The sequence below is a fragment of the Galendromus occidentalis genome, unplaced genomic scaffold (genome assembly GCF_000255335.2).
Source record: "Galendromus occidentalis unplaced genomic scaffold, Mocc_1.1 scf7180000077442, whole genome shotgun sequence".
Taxonomy (NCBI): domain Eukaryota; kingdom Metazoa; phylum Arthropoda; class Arachnida; order Mesostigmata; family Phytoseiidae; genus Galendromus; species Galendromus occidentalis.
In genome coordinates, this window is record NW_003805430.1 from 823,396 (window position 1) to 836,044 (window position 12,649).

At 53.9% G+C, this 12,649-nt stretch overlaps 1 protein-coding gene across 1 annotated transcript in view; it reads left to right on the forward strand.

Moving 5' to 3' along the window:
* The first annotated feature begins 544 nt into the window (after positions 1-544).
* LOC100902021 (beta-1,4-galactosyltransferase galt-1) overlaps positions 545-12,649 on the forward strand; it is a 46,756-nt gene continuing 34,651 nt past the window's right edge. Inside the window, exons 1-3 of the mRNA XM_003743282.2 lie at positions 545-767; positions 988-1,411; positions 5,884-6,030. Of these exons, the coding sequence (XP_003743330.2) occupies positions 1,092-1,411; positions 5,884-6,030 (467 nt within the window). The 5' untranslated portion in view covers positions 545-767; positions 988-1,091. The remainder of the gene's footprint in view (positions 768-987; positions 1,412-5,883; positions 6,031-12,649) is intronic.

The following is a 12,649-nucleotide window of genomic DNA, read 5'->3' on the forward strand; positions in this document are numbered from 1 at the left end:
TGTGTGTGTATATTAACGGATATGCTGCATACGATGATGCTGTGAATCCGTTCCGCATACTAATTTCTGCGGAATGAGTATCGTCGTCTGGAATTAATTGTCCGAGGGGATCACCTGGGGGCCCACACAGTTGTGAGCTCTGGCCCCGAATGAGACTGAGTGAGTTGCCTGTTGACGGATCGTAGTTCACCAGGTACTTCAAGCTAGACTTTTGCTCCGCAGACTCAACAGTGTATACGAATCGGCGGATAGATAAACAGCGGTAAGCGTAGGAGTAAGGCGAATGGAACATAAACTGCAGGAGACCGCAGACAGTCACATGGATCTGCTCGGCGGCTCCGTCTAATTCTTCTGCTGCCAGAATGTCATCGCTGAACACATATGTGTCCAAAGTTTTAAATGAGTGATCCCCTCGTGGCTCGGCGAAGGGGTATAGACTTCTGATTACGGATCTGTTCGGAATGAATGTGAGTTCGACGCTTCGGTTTCTGTTCGATCGTACCTCGTCCGTTCTCAGTCGTTCCGCGTTTTTTCGGTGATTGATCATTCAATCGACTCGAATCGAGTTTCTGAGGGATCGGGGACCAATGACGAATTCCGAGCTGACTAATTTGCCCGAGACAAGTCAGGACTAAGGAACCTGCGTCTTCAATAATCGAGCGAGCTGAACGAGAGCTTGTGCTAGCATCGCAGACTCTCAACGGCCGTACCCTCCTCCACTCCGACGGGCTCCTGGTCCCTTCAAGGGGCTCGAGGGAGGGTGTGGGGTGCGTGAGCCCTTGCCTTTCGGGCCCTTTCTCAGAGCTCATATTAAACCAAACAAACATGGCTGCGCCCAGTATGGCCCTGCATTGAAGCAGCTGTTGTTGGTGGAGGTGCACCACGGCTGCGGCTCTGCGCCCCGGTTGATTCCGCCTGATTTGTAGCCTTCGTTTCCGCGTAGGCCTTGGTTATCCCACCGATCTAAAGATGGGAATCTGCATAAAGATTTACAGTGCTCAAACTCGTGTTGCGTGATCGAAGGTGCTGAGATGGGACTTGGAATCGAATGAAGCTTTCGTGCCGGAACTCCACGGAAACCGCTGAGAAAGATGCTACTGCCCGGGAAAGGAAGTCGCGTGCTCCGACGGCATGTCCGTCAAGCCATGAGAAGAGCACGTCAAACCTCGGAGAGGAACGCACGATCTGTTTATTTCCTCGGTTTCTTCTTGGTACTCGTGGTTTTCATGTTGCTGGCTGAAGTCGTCTACGTCGATCCCTATACGGCTGTCACCTCGTACGGAGGACAATCGAAAGATTCCTCGTGGCTGTACAACATCGTGCCTAGCCTGGGGAACAACTTTGAAAGAATTGAAGAAGTCCACCTCGAAATGGATGACACCGAAAGCCAGAAGCTCGACAGGTTGTACCAGTGAGTAACTTTGCGCCTATGATGATCTGCGCTATTTCCCCGGCCTCGCAAAGCAGCAACATAACATTATTGCGGGAATCCTCTGCATGTTTAGAGAGATGGGAAATTATTTACAGAAGCTCGAGCATAGGTACGCACTGGAGATGCTCGTTCGTCGTGTCCATAATTATTCAAAAATCGATTCTCGCTCTATTCGAGTGGAGGCATGCCTACTAGTCAATCGGGGAGTGTTGGGAAACACGGAGGCGCGTCAGGGATGTGCTCTGGAATAGGCCAGAATGAAACGATCGTTAGCCCGTCTGACTTCAATCTTCATAAAACAACGATCCTTCTGATGAACAATGCTGCTGCTCGCACGCGGCGCGCAGCGAAAATAGTGATTAATGGAACTTTAGTCCCCGGGGGAAAAAGAGGCCGAATGGAACAACATTTCTCTTTCATGAAACTTCTCGCACAGCTCGCTGATTCCTCCTGTTTTGGTTCCACCTCTATTTGCTCGTCGATTTGACCCACGGGAAAAAAGGAAATAATTCGATTACCTACCTACTATTCAGAACCGATCCTCGATCGGAGGAAGCGGGGGAATCAGGTGAGGTAGGTGGAGGACTCAGACGGGATCCAGATGGGAATTCCGGACAACTTGAGCAAGCTTTTGGGAAACATTCCTCTCGTGAGACGATCCTGCGTCCCGCGGTTTCCATTCTTCCTCGCGATCCCCCGACGGATCCCCGATCGAAGCCGACGTCGATACTCTCGAGCGTAACAGCAGCAGCAGCAACACTGGCCGGGAGATGAGGTCTCCGACGGAAAGTTTGGCGAGACCCTTGTTGGGATCTCAGCGGGAAAATAGAGCGGCAGCAGTCCACTCTGCTGACAGGAACCTCGTGAGAGGAAATCTCGCTAAGCCAATTCGGCGATTTCGGCACTGTCGGTGCCTTGGCGACTTTTATGGGTTATAGACGGCCGTTCCGTCGACCGACGGGTCAAACATTCCCTCTCGGTCAATTCCACTGAGGTGCTGATCTCTGCTTTTATATGCCGCCATTTGAGACCGTTACCGATAGCGAAATCGGTTCGCTCTAGTCCCCAACATGTACTTCGAGATTCGGCATCGCGTATCGACCGCAGAGAAACTACAGCTTAAGCATGAATAAAGAATACGACAACGCCTCAGTTAGCGCGCGAATCGGATTCACGCGATTCCGCTCTGAGAGCTCCTCGAAATTCATGGGGACCGCGAGAGCTCTCGCAGACTCCACCGTAGGAAGAGAAATTATAGAGCCTCGGCTTCCCAAAAAAGCGAGGTACGCCGCTCCCGGTTATTGACGTCTCGAACAAAAATCCGTCAAGATTCCGATGATTCCCGTCCTCTCGCTCTCCGCGTCATTGTAGTACTGGTTGTGCGGCACGATTTCCGTTGGATTTCCGCTTTTGAGGTCGCGGTATCCTCGCCTTCAATCTTCCCGCCGCGCCGTACTCCTGTGATCCTATAAATCTCAATTCCGAACCCTGGTCCTGCGTCAATTCTGTGGTGCGCCTCCGACGGCGAATATGTTCCTAATCTACTGCTGTGAACTTTCGTGATCAGAAATCGGAAAATTGATCTTCGAGATCGCTCGGAGGTCGACCTTCCGATGTCGAGAAGCTCTGCCACCTACGGCGAAAGTCGCTCTCCCGCGCAGGAACCCTGCTCTCGTTCTGTTCGGGCATGCTGACACATGATCCTCCATCGATCACCGGACCGGATGAGCTTTGAAAGGCGTCTGTTGAGAGTTCGCAATGCGTTTCACTCGATTTGCATAACGGCCAGGACGCACAGCTCGGCTCCGCGCACCTGATCGAGTGATCTGTCTCCCATGCGTTCTTGCCTCGGCGGCGAAGGCGGCGGGTTCTACAGGAGCCGGCTTCGGAAGACTCTATAATTTCCTCCTTTGTTCAGCGGACCCTCCTTCGAGGAGCCTGGACGGCACCGGGATAGCTCGTGCGAACCTTGTTCCGTCTTGTCGGCCTTTGACGGCGATGGGGCCGGCTAGGCGGCCAATTAGCTGATGCGACAATCTCTCTCACTTGAGAGAGCGGTTGTTTGTTAGCGAGTCAGGTAGGATTGCTTGGGTTATGCAGAATCGATACCTCGAGCGCTGTTCCCGGAGCGTCGGCGCTATTCATGGGAATCGGAGGACACGGATGCGCTCGGCGGCAGTTCCGACCCGGTCCGAGTGAGGGGGAAGTGAAGCTGCGGAAGCAGGAGGTCTTATTTGAGGAAACTCAAGACATCAGATGAATATGCAGATGGTGGCTGTGTAAGGTTCCGATATCGGATCGATCGTATCGGGCTCCGATACCCTTATGACTCACTCGGGCCACCCTATTCGCCATCTATCGGGGCCGACCAGTGACCCCTCGAAAGTCTCGATTTGTATCGGTCTCAATCACGACCGAGAAGGTCATTCGATGACGACACAACCGGAGGGAGGACGAAGCGGAATCGCGGGAGAATCCGCGGAATCGGGTTCGTTCCCCGAGAGCGAGAGCTCATGTATTCCAGACGTAATCAATCTCGGAATTGAAAGCAGAGTAAGCTCCCCCTAATGGCTCCTTGTAAATTAACGCCCCTCTGATGGATGTCTCGTGAGATTCCTCGGTCTCGGCTGAGAGTCCGAGCAGGGAGGACGAGATCTTGATTTTTAAGCCCCAAACATAAGAGTTCGTGTCTCGGCGGGAATACGTTTCCTTGGATATTTTATCCCTCCGAATGCGCTCCCTCCGACGAACATTCCACCCGAGGAGACAACAGCCATTCGTCTTGTGTGACAATTCCGAACCGCCAGCTCCGGCTCGGGTGAGCTTCGATTCTAGCGCGAGAAAGCGGAGCAATTGTTTCGTTTGAACTCGCTTTCGAGAGCATTTCTTTCCGGATTCCGCTTCCTGATCGGCCTGAAATAGTTCCCCAACGAAAGAGCCTGAACGAGGCGATCCCCATCGGATACGATGCATTCCAATTTCGTTCGCGGCCGATAATAATTCGCAAAGCAATCAGGACTTATGAGCGGGCGCAAATCTTTGAGCTCATTACGACTTGAGGGAGCTGTTGGCCTCACCAAACGCCATGATTGAGAGTACGGGTCAGCGATTAACGAATTCGACGTGCCGAAGACAGAGTTCGGGGGAAACATTCCGCTTTGCCGCCCTCGTTGTCGATGCGGACCGGCTTGTTTCATAATTCCCGAAGTTTGGTTGCTCACGTTCTGAATGCATAAAGCGCTTTCGCCTCTATTCGTCACCGCCTCGAGAGTGGATTCCGCTTTTCCCGAAGATTCGTCACGACCTCGTTCCCCGAAAAAATGGATAGCGTTTTCCGGTCGCGCGACCGCAACAGAACATTCAATCGGTCGAATCATTCGTTGATCGAACGAAACAAGGGTCTCGCGAACTCGTAGTCAGTCGATCGGCTCTGATCCCAATGGTGCGGATGAACGAGAGCCTTCCGATATTCCCAGAGCTGCGACTCGAGCTTAGGACGATTACGAATGTTCGCCAGCCGTTTTGGTCAATAGCATACACTCGAACTCGGCTCCCTCCGGAGACGGCGGAAACGCTGCGAATCTCGAAGCGGATTCGCTTCCAAGTGAATTTTTGTTGCACTTCCGTTCGCTTCTACTTTGGCACCGTTTCCGGAAAGGCAATCGTGATCTCTATCTTTGTGCGGCCTCGTCTGCTTCGACGCGTCCGGAGAACGGGGAGGAGAGTTTCCTTCGCGCCAAACTTCCTTCACTCTAAGTCAGTTTCGGAATCAGTCTCGACTCCTTGGGTCCGAGAAGAAAAAACGAGGGCAGCGAGAGGGCGGATCACGGTGCACTGGGCGCGTACGATGTCAGACATTTTCTAAGCGAGAATATTCCCCGCGTCGAAAGGTAGGCAGGCAGGCAAAGTCATTTCATGCGTGGGAGATCCGGGCGGATCAAATACGGGGTCAAAGCTCCGTGGCATCCGCCCGTAGCGAGTCGGGCTCCGGACCCCATTACCTGCGCAAAGATAACCTTCCCAGACGAGCATGCCCCGTCGGATAAGTTTTTTCCTTCGCGAGCGTTCTCCGAGAAGCCTGCGGTGGATCGGCCACGACTGTCGGTCAAGAATGCGAAAATTCATTATTTGCGCGAGTGCTCGAAACTTGCAGACGCTTCTAACGCGAGAGCTTCTCTCAACTTCGTGCTCTCGTCCATTTCACGAAGCTGGTTGTACCCAGTTTTGAGAGACATCGCTCAAGAAACAGCGAGCTCGACGACTCGATACAGCTGTCGGCGGGGAGACGAGGGAATTATTCATCGTTGACATCACGGGAGCCGCAAGCAGGCGAGGTTTCGAGCTTCCGAATCTTTCATTTTTCCGACGACATCTCTTCGAACGAGATGTAGACGCCGAAATTTTCCAAGAGGATTCCTTTCTAATCCGCCACGTTTTCTTTTTTCTTACAGAGCCGCGAAAATCGATCATTGGCAGAAGATTGCAAACACCGCGGATAAGTTCTTTGTGTTCAGTGCTTTTATGGATCGTCGGAGGAATGTGATCAAATACGTGAGAGTTATTGCCGTTGCCAGGACGAGACTCGCAGACCGCGTCAAGTAAGTACCGTCTCGTGTATAACGTGTGATCGTCGATGGTAGCGCGACAATCAGGACTTTATGATCGATCTGCGATATCTCGTCCAGAGAACGCTCCGTCCCGTTCCCTCGGTGCTCGAGTGCGCAAGAAAATTCAGGCCGAAAGCACGATTCTCCTCTGCCTGACTCCCGACGAGAGATGCTTCCGGATGAGAAATCACCCGGATGGAGTAGCAGGGAAGGACAATGACTCGACTCACTCGACCTCGGCGCGGAAATTCCTTTAGGTTGAGAGAATGAAGCACCGCCAGGAAGGGGAATCAGTTCTAGCTCGGAACGGCTGCCCCGGGAGCAGCCCAGAGTGGCCTTTTAAATGAAGACGAAACCATATCGCAAGCCTGATGGTAGAACGCTGCCTTCAGGCTGGAAGCCGGCAAAGCTCGCCACCGGCTTCGGAGGAAGTCCAGAAGACAAACGAACGGAGGAACAAAGCGAGGAATCTTCTCCGTTCCCTCTCACGATAGCCCAGCCACCACTAACTCGTCCTAGCCGGGTCCAGCCCAGATCACTTCACTAGCCGAGCCGACTAAAGGAGATGTGCCCTCGAGGGCTACTACTGTAGGCAGCACTGAACGGCAGCCACCGCCTGTACAAGATCCCGCGAGCACTTTCCCGCCCACTCCGAGGATACAATGGAGGATTGGTCGACGAGCGAAGTTTTTTTATGACGCAGCCGCTTTCAAGAACTACGAACGTGATTCCGACAGCATCGCATAGAGTCGACCCCAATAGATCCTAATTGCGATCGTGAAGTCCAGTTGAGGGAGAAACGACGCCAAAGTGGACTCGTCTCCGCGAAACGGCGGAAGGTGACACAAAGAAGGAAACAAGCCGAGCAGATGTGGCGAGAACTCATTCCTCTGAGTGCTTGAGGACTTGATCGCTGCGGGAAGTGTCTGCCCAGTGAAGACCGGAGCGGAGAGAGCCGACGGAGAATATCTCGAAATTCTTCTCGGAACGAAGGCGCAAACTTTCAAGTCGTCAATCGCTCACAATCCTGGGTCTCATCCGAATCATGCTCAACTTGACGTCTCGCTCTAATGGACTCGAAAATCCGATCGCTTCCCTTTTTATTCCATGATTCCGGAAGAGCTCACCGTCGTCGTGCGGCTCCCCGTGTAGCGAACGTAATTGACTCCGCTCCCAGGGTCCCAGCCCCGTCATAACTTTGAGAGTCGATTGGCAGTGCGGAGTCCTCGGGGGCCGCGAGCGATGCGAGACCTATAGGCGTCGCTTGGATTATTCACGCATTGCAAAATCCCCGGAGAGGATCGGCGGGTTCAGCGCACGGGGAGCGAAAAGGGGAACTCCCGCCACCGCACATGCGAAGTTCGAGCAACAAGCTGCCGTGCGTGGTCACAGGAGCGCGCCGAATCTTTTGCCGCTCGCGAATTCTTCTACTTTTGACTCGAGAGAGCTCCAAGCATCCGCATGCTCAGATCTCGGGAGGGTGACGACCGCAGAAGAATGCCTGCAGAAATGTCGGGTCCAGAGACGCTCGATCACGTCGATGTACGAGTGATAGCGTCGATTCTCCAGGACGATTCATAGGGAACGGCGGACCACCGATAGATCCCCAGATCCCCGAGTCCTCCGAAATCCACGGAATCCATCCCATCGAATGATGATGCACGGGGAAACAGAAGCGAATAGAGCGGATCCGGTCCGCCGGGGATCGCCTGACTTTTCTTGCTGTTTCGCAGTCGGATCGATGTCCAGGCCGCATGTCAGCGCGTTGACAACGCCGGTAAATTGTGTGTTATCATTGGCGGTTCCTTGATCCTAATAATTGAGTTCGGGCTCGCCCGGAACACAGGAATGGATCAGCGGGAACGGTCAAACGCAGAGCAGCTTCCATTCCGGGTCGTGTGCCGTGTGTCATTTCAACCAACCAACCAACCAACAGTCCGACCGAGCGACCCTATCTCCTGTTGTCTTTTTTTCGACATCGTGTAAGCTTGGCGTTCGGTCTCTCAGCGAACGTGCCTCGCAGGGTCGATAGGCGGCCGCCGAGCCGACTGCTACTAGTCGACGCAGAGACTCGCGCTACACGCGCTGTCCCAACGGGAGAACGAGCGTTGAGAGGAAAGACGACAACGGCGAAGAGAAGAAGAGAGGGAGACGAGAGGTATTTTCGATATTACCCTCGACAGGCCTGAATCAGCTTTATTAAACTCTCGACCCGACGCGTACGCTTGATTAAAATTGTATTCTCCCAAGGATCCTTTTAGGATGACGACGAGAAAGACGACCGAAGGCCTGTAGGAGAGGGAGGATCCGGGGGGTTTCGCGATGGTCACGAGATGGGGCACATAATCGTTCCCCTCGCAGAATTCCGTCAGCGGCCGAGCGCCCCGCGCTCCATGTCGAATCAAGGGTCTTTGGATTAGGAGCCTCCCCGGTCGCACGGAAGTCCGAGCCTGAACCCTCAGTGCGGGCATTCTTGCCGATGGATTCGTCGACGGGCCGAGAGGCTTCTCAGCTTCGATCGGGAAGACGTCTGCGATCGAGTGAACTCCGTTCGCAGTGACAGAGTCGCGAGATCATTCAGGGAGTACGAGAATTCGCATCGAGACAGTATCGTCGGCGGTTCTCGGGTGGTAGTCTCATGCAAATATTGAGGGTTTCCGATTCCGAATTCACGATGATCGAGATACGCTGGCGGCGGTCGATGCGGCGAGCAGCTGCTCCAGGAAACCGGCACTCGAAGGAGCTCCGAGCAGCCCAAGTGTGGGAGCCGGGAAGAGTGATTCGGACGGGTTTCGGCTGAGCAGGCGGCACGACCGCACGATGAATAAGTGCACGAATTCATTACAGTGCACGTCCAGAGGCTCCTCCATCTCCCCGGATTAAGCGGCCAATAGGGAGCCTGCGTGGGCGCCTCGACGTGTGGAGCGCCCAGCTCAGCCTCTCGTAGCTGCTCGGACGTCTTTTCAGACGCTGGAGGCAGCCCGTAGGCAAAACCGTCAATCAGTGTCGTTCCACTCAATTTGTTCGCACAAGGACACACTGTCTACATGGCGTTGTCCATAGACGACGACACCAGCAACAGCAGCAGCAGCAGCGGCGGAATTGACGACGACCATGAGATCAGCTCATACTGTCTGCCGTCCTTGCTTGTGGTGTTCGGTCTTCGATACACGAACTCTCTCCCGGCCGAGGCTTCTGCCCGTCCGGGTAACGGACAGCTAGCTGGTCCAGGGATCTACGAAGAGAAGTTGATGCCCTCCTTGAGCACGGGACGCTGTCGAAGTCCTGATTACGATCACGCTCGAGCGAGTTGGTCTTTCTCTTTTAGTCGAGTGAGCTCTATTCGTCTTAGGCTCAGTGTGGGCCGATAGGTCTGACTGAGCCCGGAGAATCTCGCCTGCCCGCTCGCCATGACCGCCGTTGCCGTTTGCGGATGAGGTCAGGGAGGCCATCTTAACGACCCGCCGACCGCCCGAGCGACCGACCGACCGACGCGACGGTGGTCGTCTATGCAAAATATTTGTTTGCGTGAGGCGCTAAGAGTTCGCGCACCGAGTCGTTATCTCTAACTGCGGCCGGAGCTCTGCGGGGAAACAGAAGTGAGTCGCATCCAAAACATGCCGAGAGGAATCACGTCGAGTGTTAGCCGCGTATCGAGCCGGATCGGTGGGAGCCCCACATTCAGAGAAAACCTTGTGTCGTCTGAGTTCCTGTACCAGATAAGAATTCCGCACCGATCTTTGACACGAATGTTCGGAGGGAGCAGACTGGCCGGCTCGAGGCGTCCATTCATTGAACGACGACGACGACGACAGGGAACGCGACCACGATGGAGCATCCTCGTAACCTCCTCGGGATAGCGAGGGGTGAATCCTGATAAGAAGAGGCGACAGACAAAAACGACAACGACGACAGCTCAGAAAGGCCGCGAGGCCCTTGCAGCTGGAGATAAGGTCTGGAAGAGGCAACTATCGGCTTCAGTAGGACGATGCTGAGAACGTTTTTAGCGTTTCCGAAACCTCAACGTTTTTTTGTACTCCCTCGAAGTCCTTCGACGCCGAGACCGCATCCCGAGTCGGCCAAAATACACGGCTCCTTCAGTCTCGCACGGTTTCGTCTTGAGGGACCCTTGTCGGGAGGGACACGATTCATCAATCGCATTCGCGAGGGAATGCCGTGCGCATTCTTCGAATTAATTCGTTCTCTCATTCCTGTGGCCACGATTATCGCTCTACTTGCAAGCAGAATTTCCAGCAGCTCTCTGTCTCTCCCTGTCGGACGGGACGGCCGGTCTCTCGCCGGCTGCATTTTGGGGAAAAGCTCCTCACTGCAAGAAGGGCTCGTTCGCTTGTCCTCGTTTGTCGACTTTTCTGGGAGGTTCTCCCAGACGGCGAGCGATGACTTTATTGCCAATATGCTTTTCCTCTCTTCATTTTGGTCGGACCTACTCTGAACATATAATATGTATGTGTTCGTTTCCCCCTCTACCCGGTCATTCCCGCTCCCCCGATGCAAATTTTGCAGCCCCTATGAGACCGTATATGCACATCACGTGCGGGGCCATAGACTGCGGCAGAGTCGCGTTCGTCCTCGCGCCTTTCGCCGGTCTCTCTGCTCATATCTCATCGGAATCAACGATGAAATAGCACTATGGATTGAATCGATTCAGGAACGAATCATCTCCAGCACCATGCTTCTTGATGGTTGGGTCCTAATCCGAACGAAGTGGCGAGTTTCTTCGCCATTCGGTGTTCTTCTCCACTGCACGTCCCCCCCGTGTGCGCTCTCTTGCCACTGTTCGATTCCGTCTCGTTGCTCCAGCATCAATTGCGTTTCTCAACGTGAGCAATCGCCATTACCATCGGATCGCCTGTCATACGTTACGTTCTTCGTACGTGCGGTGTTGCGTGCCGCGGCGAGCGTGACTCACCGATGTGTATGGCGATGGAACAGTCTGTGACTGTTGGATGAGCGTTCTCGGGACGACGGCGAGAAGAAGAATTCAGAAGCATCGCGGCCCATGATCAAGTAGGAAGGGACGCCGGCCGCGTTTCCATGGGAGCCGCGCGACGTCAGCCCGCGCCGTCTTTGGTGGAGATACGCTATTCGGCGTTTGCGATACGAGAGGCAACGGCGAATTTTCTTTGGAACTCGAGCGGCCTAAGTGGACACTTTTTGTGAACATCTTGGCCTTCGGATCACAGATACACAGATACATGACTATCATCGCTCTACTGCAAATCAACTTTTCCGGGCTGGACCACACAGCCAAGGTTTAACGTCCCGAGTACTGTTATTCACGTTGCACGGATTCATATAGCAAATGTACTCAAGAGGATCAAGGCCGAGTACCTTCGCTTCCGAAAGAAATATTTTTCCGGCAGCAGGGATCGAACCCACACCGCCTCCCGCGCGAGAAACGTCGTTGCGGCATTTCACGAAGTGAAACGCACGTTTGCACTAGAAGTGACAAACGCGCCAACCACTCGACCACCCGTCGGTCAGGGAGGAAGCAACGCTCCTCGAATTTTTCGGAGGAATGACTGCGTCTGGAGTTGTCGCTGCCGCAGCGAGAAGAAAACTCCTCGAGTCCACCGAGAAGCTCCGTTACGGATGGTCAGATCGAGATAGAATGGGCGACACGTCATTTGCGAGATTCTTTCCAATTTCCCGGGGCGGCTCAAGCCGAATTCTGGGCTGTTCCAAGTCGGTCGGTAATGAATTCGTCGTTCCCATCTCGGATCGCTGAACAAGCAGAGATTCCGTCTGAGCACGACGACGCTCCAAGGGAACGTGAAAGGACAAGGTCGGAAACGACGCGACGCAAGAAACAACACCAACAACGACGCCGACGATGGCACTATGCGCGATGAGCCCCGGGGGCAAATGTTCTAGGCGGCTTCAAGCAGACATGGCCCCCCGTGATTCATGCGCGGGATAGTCGGACGACGGAATATTTCACGTAGATCTACACTGGCTACATGAGCGAACTCTGAGCGACGCGGCGTTAGGTACGTGGGCCGTCACCACACTGGCCGCTGGCGCTGAATGAATCGTGGTTCGACACGTTTCATAGGCTGATCGAGGTGGGAATGGATCCTTAGAATGTAAGGGAAACTCCAGAAAGTCTTCCTCGGAGAGTGAGTCAATTAGCGCGCGAAAGAGTCCAGTCACCAGAACGGATTACAGTGCACAGCAAGCTGCCTCACATCATCACTTTGCAAGCGCTAATGGTCAACAAACAAGATGAATCGGACCCGACCTGATACAATGGATTGTCAAGGACGGCAATTGAATGCCGCGATGATTGGCGAACTTTCGCTCAGGATAGGTAGAACAATTCTTCGATTCTAAGCGCTCAGGTCGAAAGTGTCCGTGGGTTCGGTCTCGGATTCAGCGGGAGTCGTCAGGGAAGAACTATAAACCTCTGAGCGCCATGCGCCGTCTGAAAAACTTCATTCGGTAGCGAACCCAAACGTACGTAAAAAAACAGCGTTTGCGATCTGTCCGCAGTCGGGTAAGTGAGGGAAAGGTGAGCCGATCCAAATTGGAAATGAGAGCGTCCAGGAGGTCCCATCTGGAAGCGGAATAGCAAGAACTTTTTTGGGAG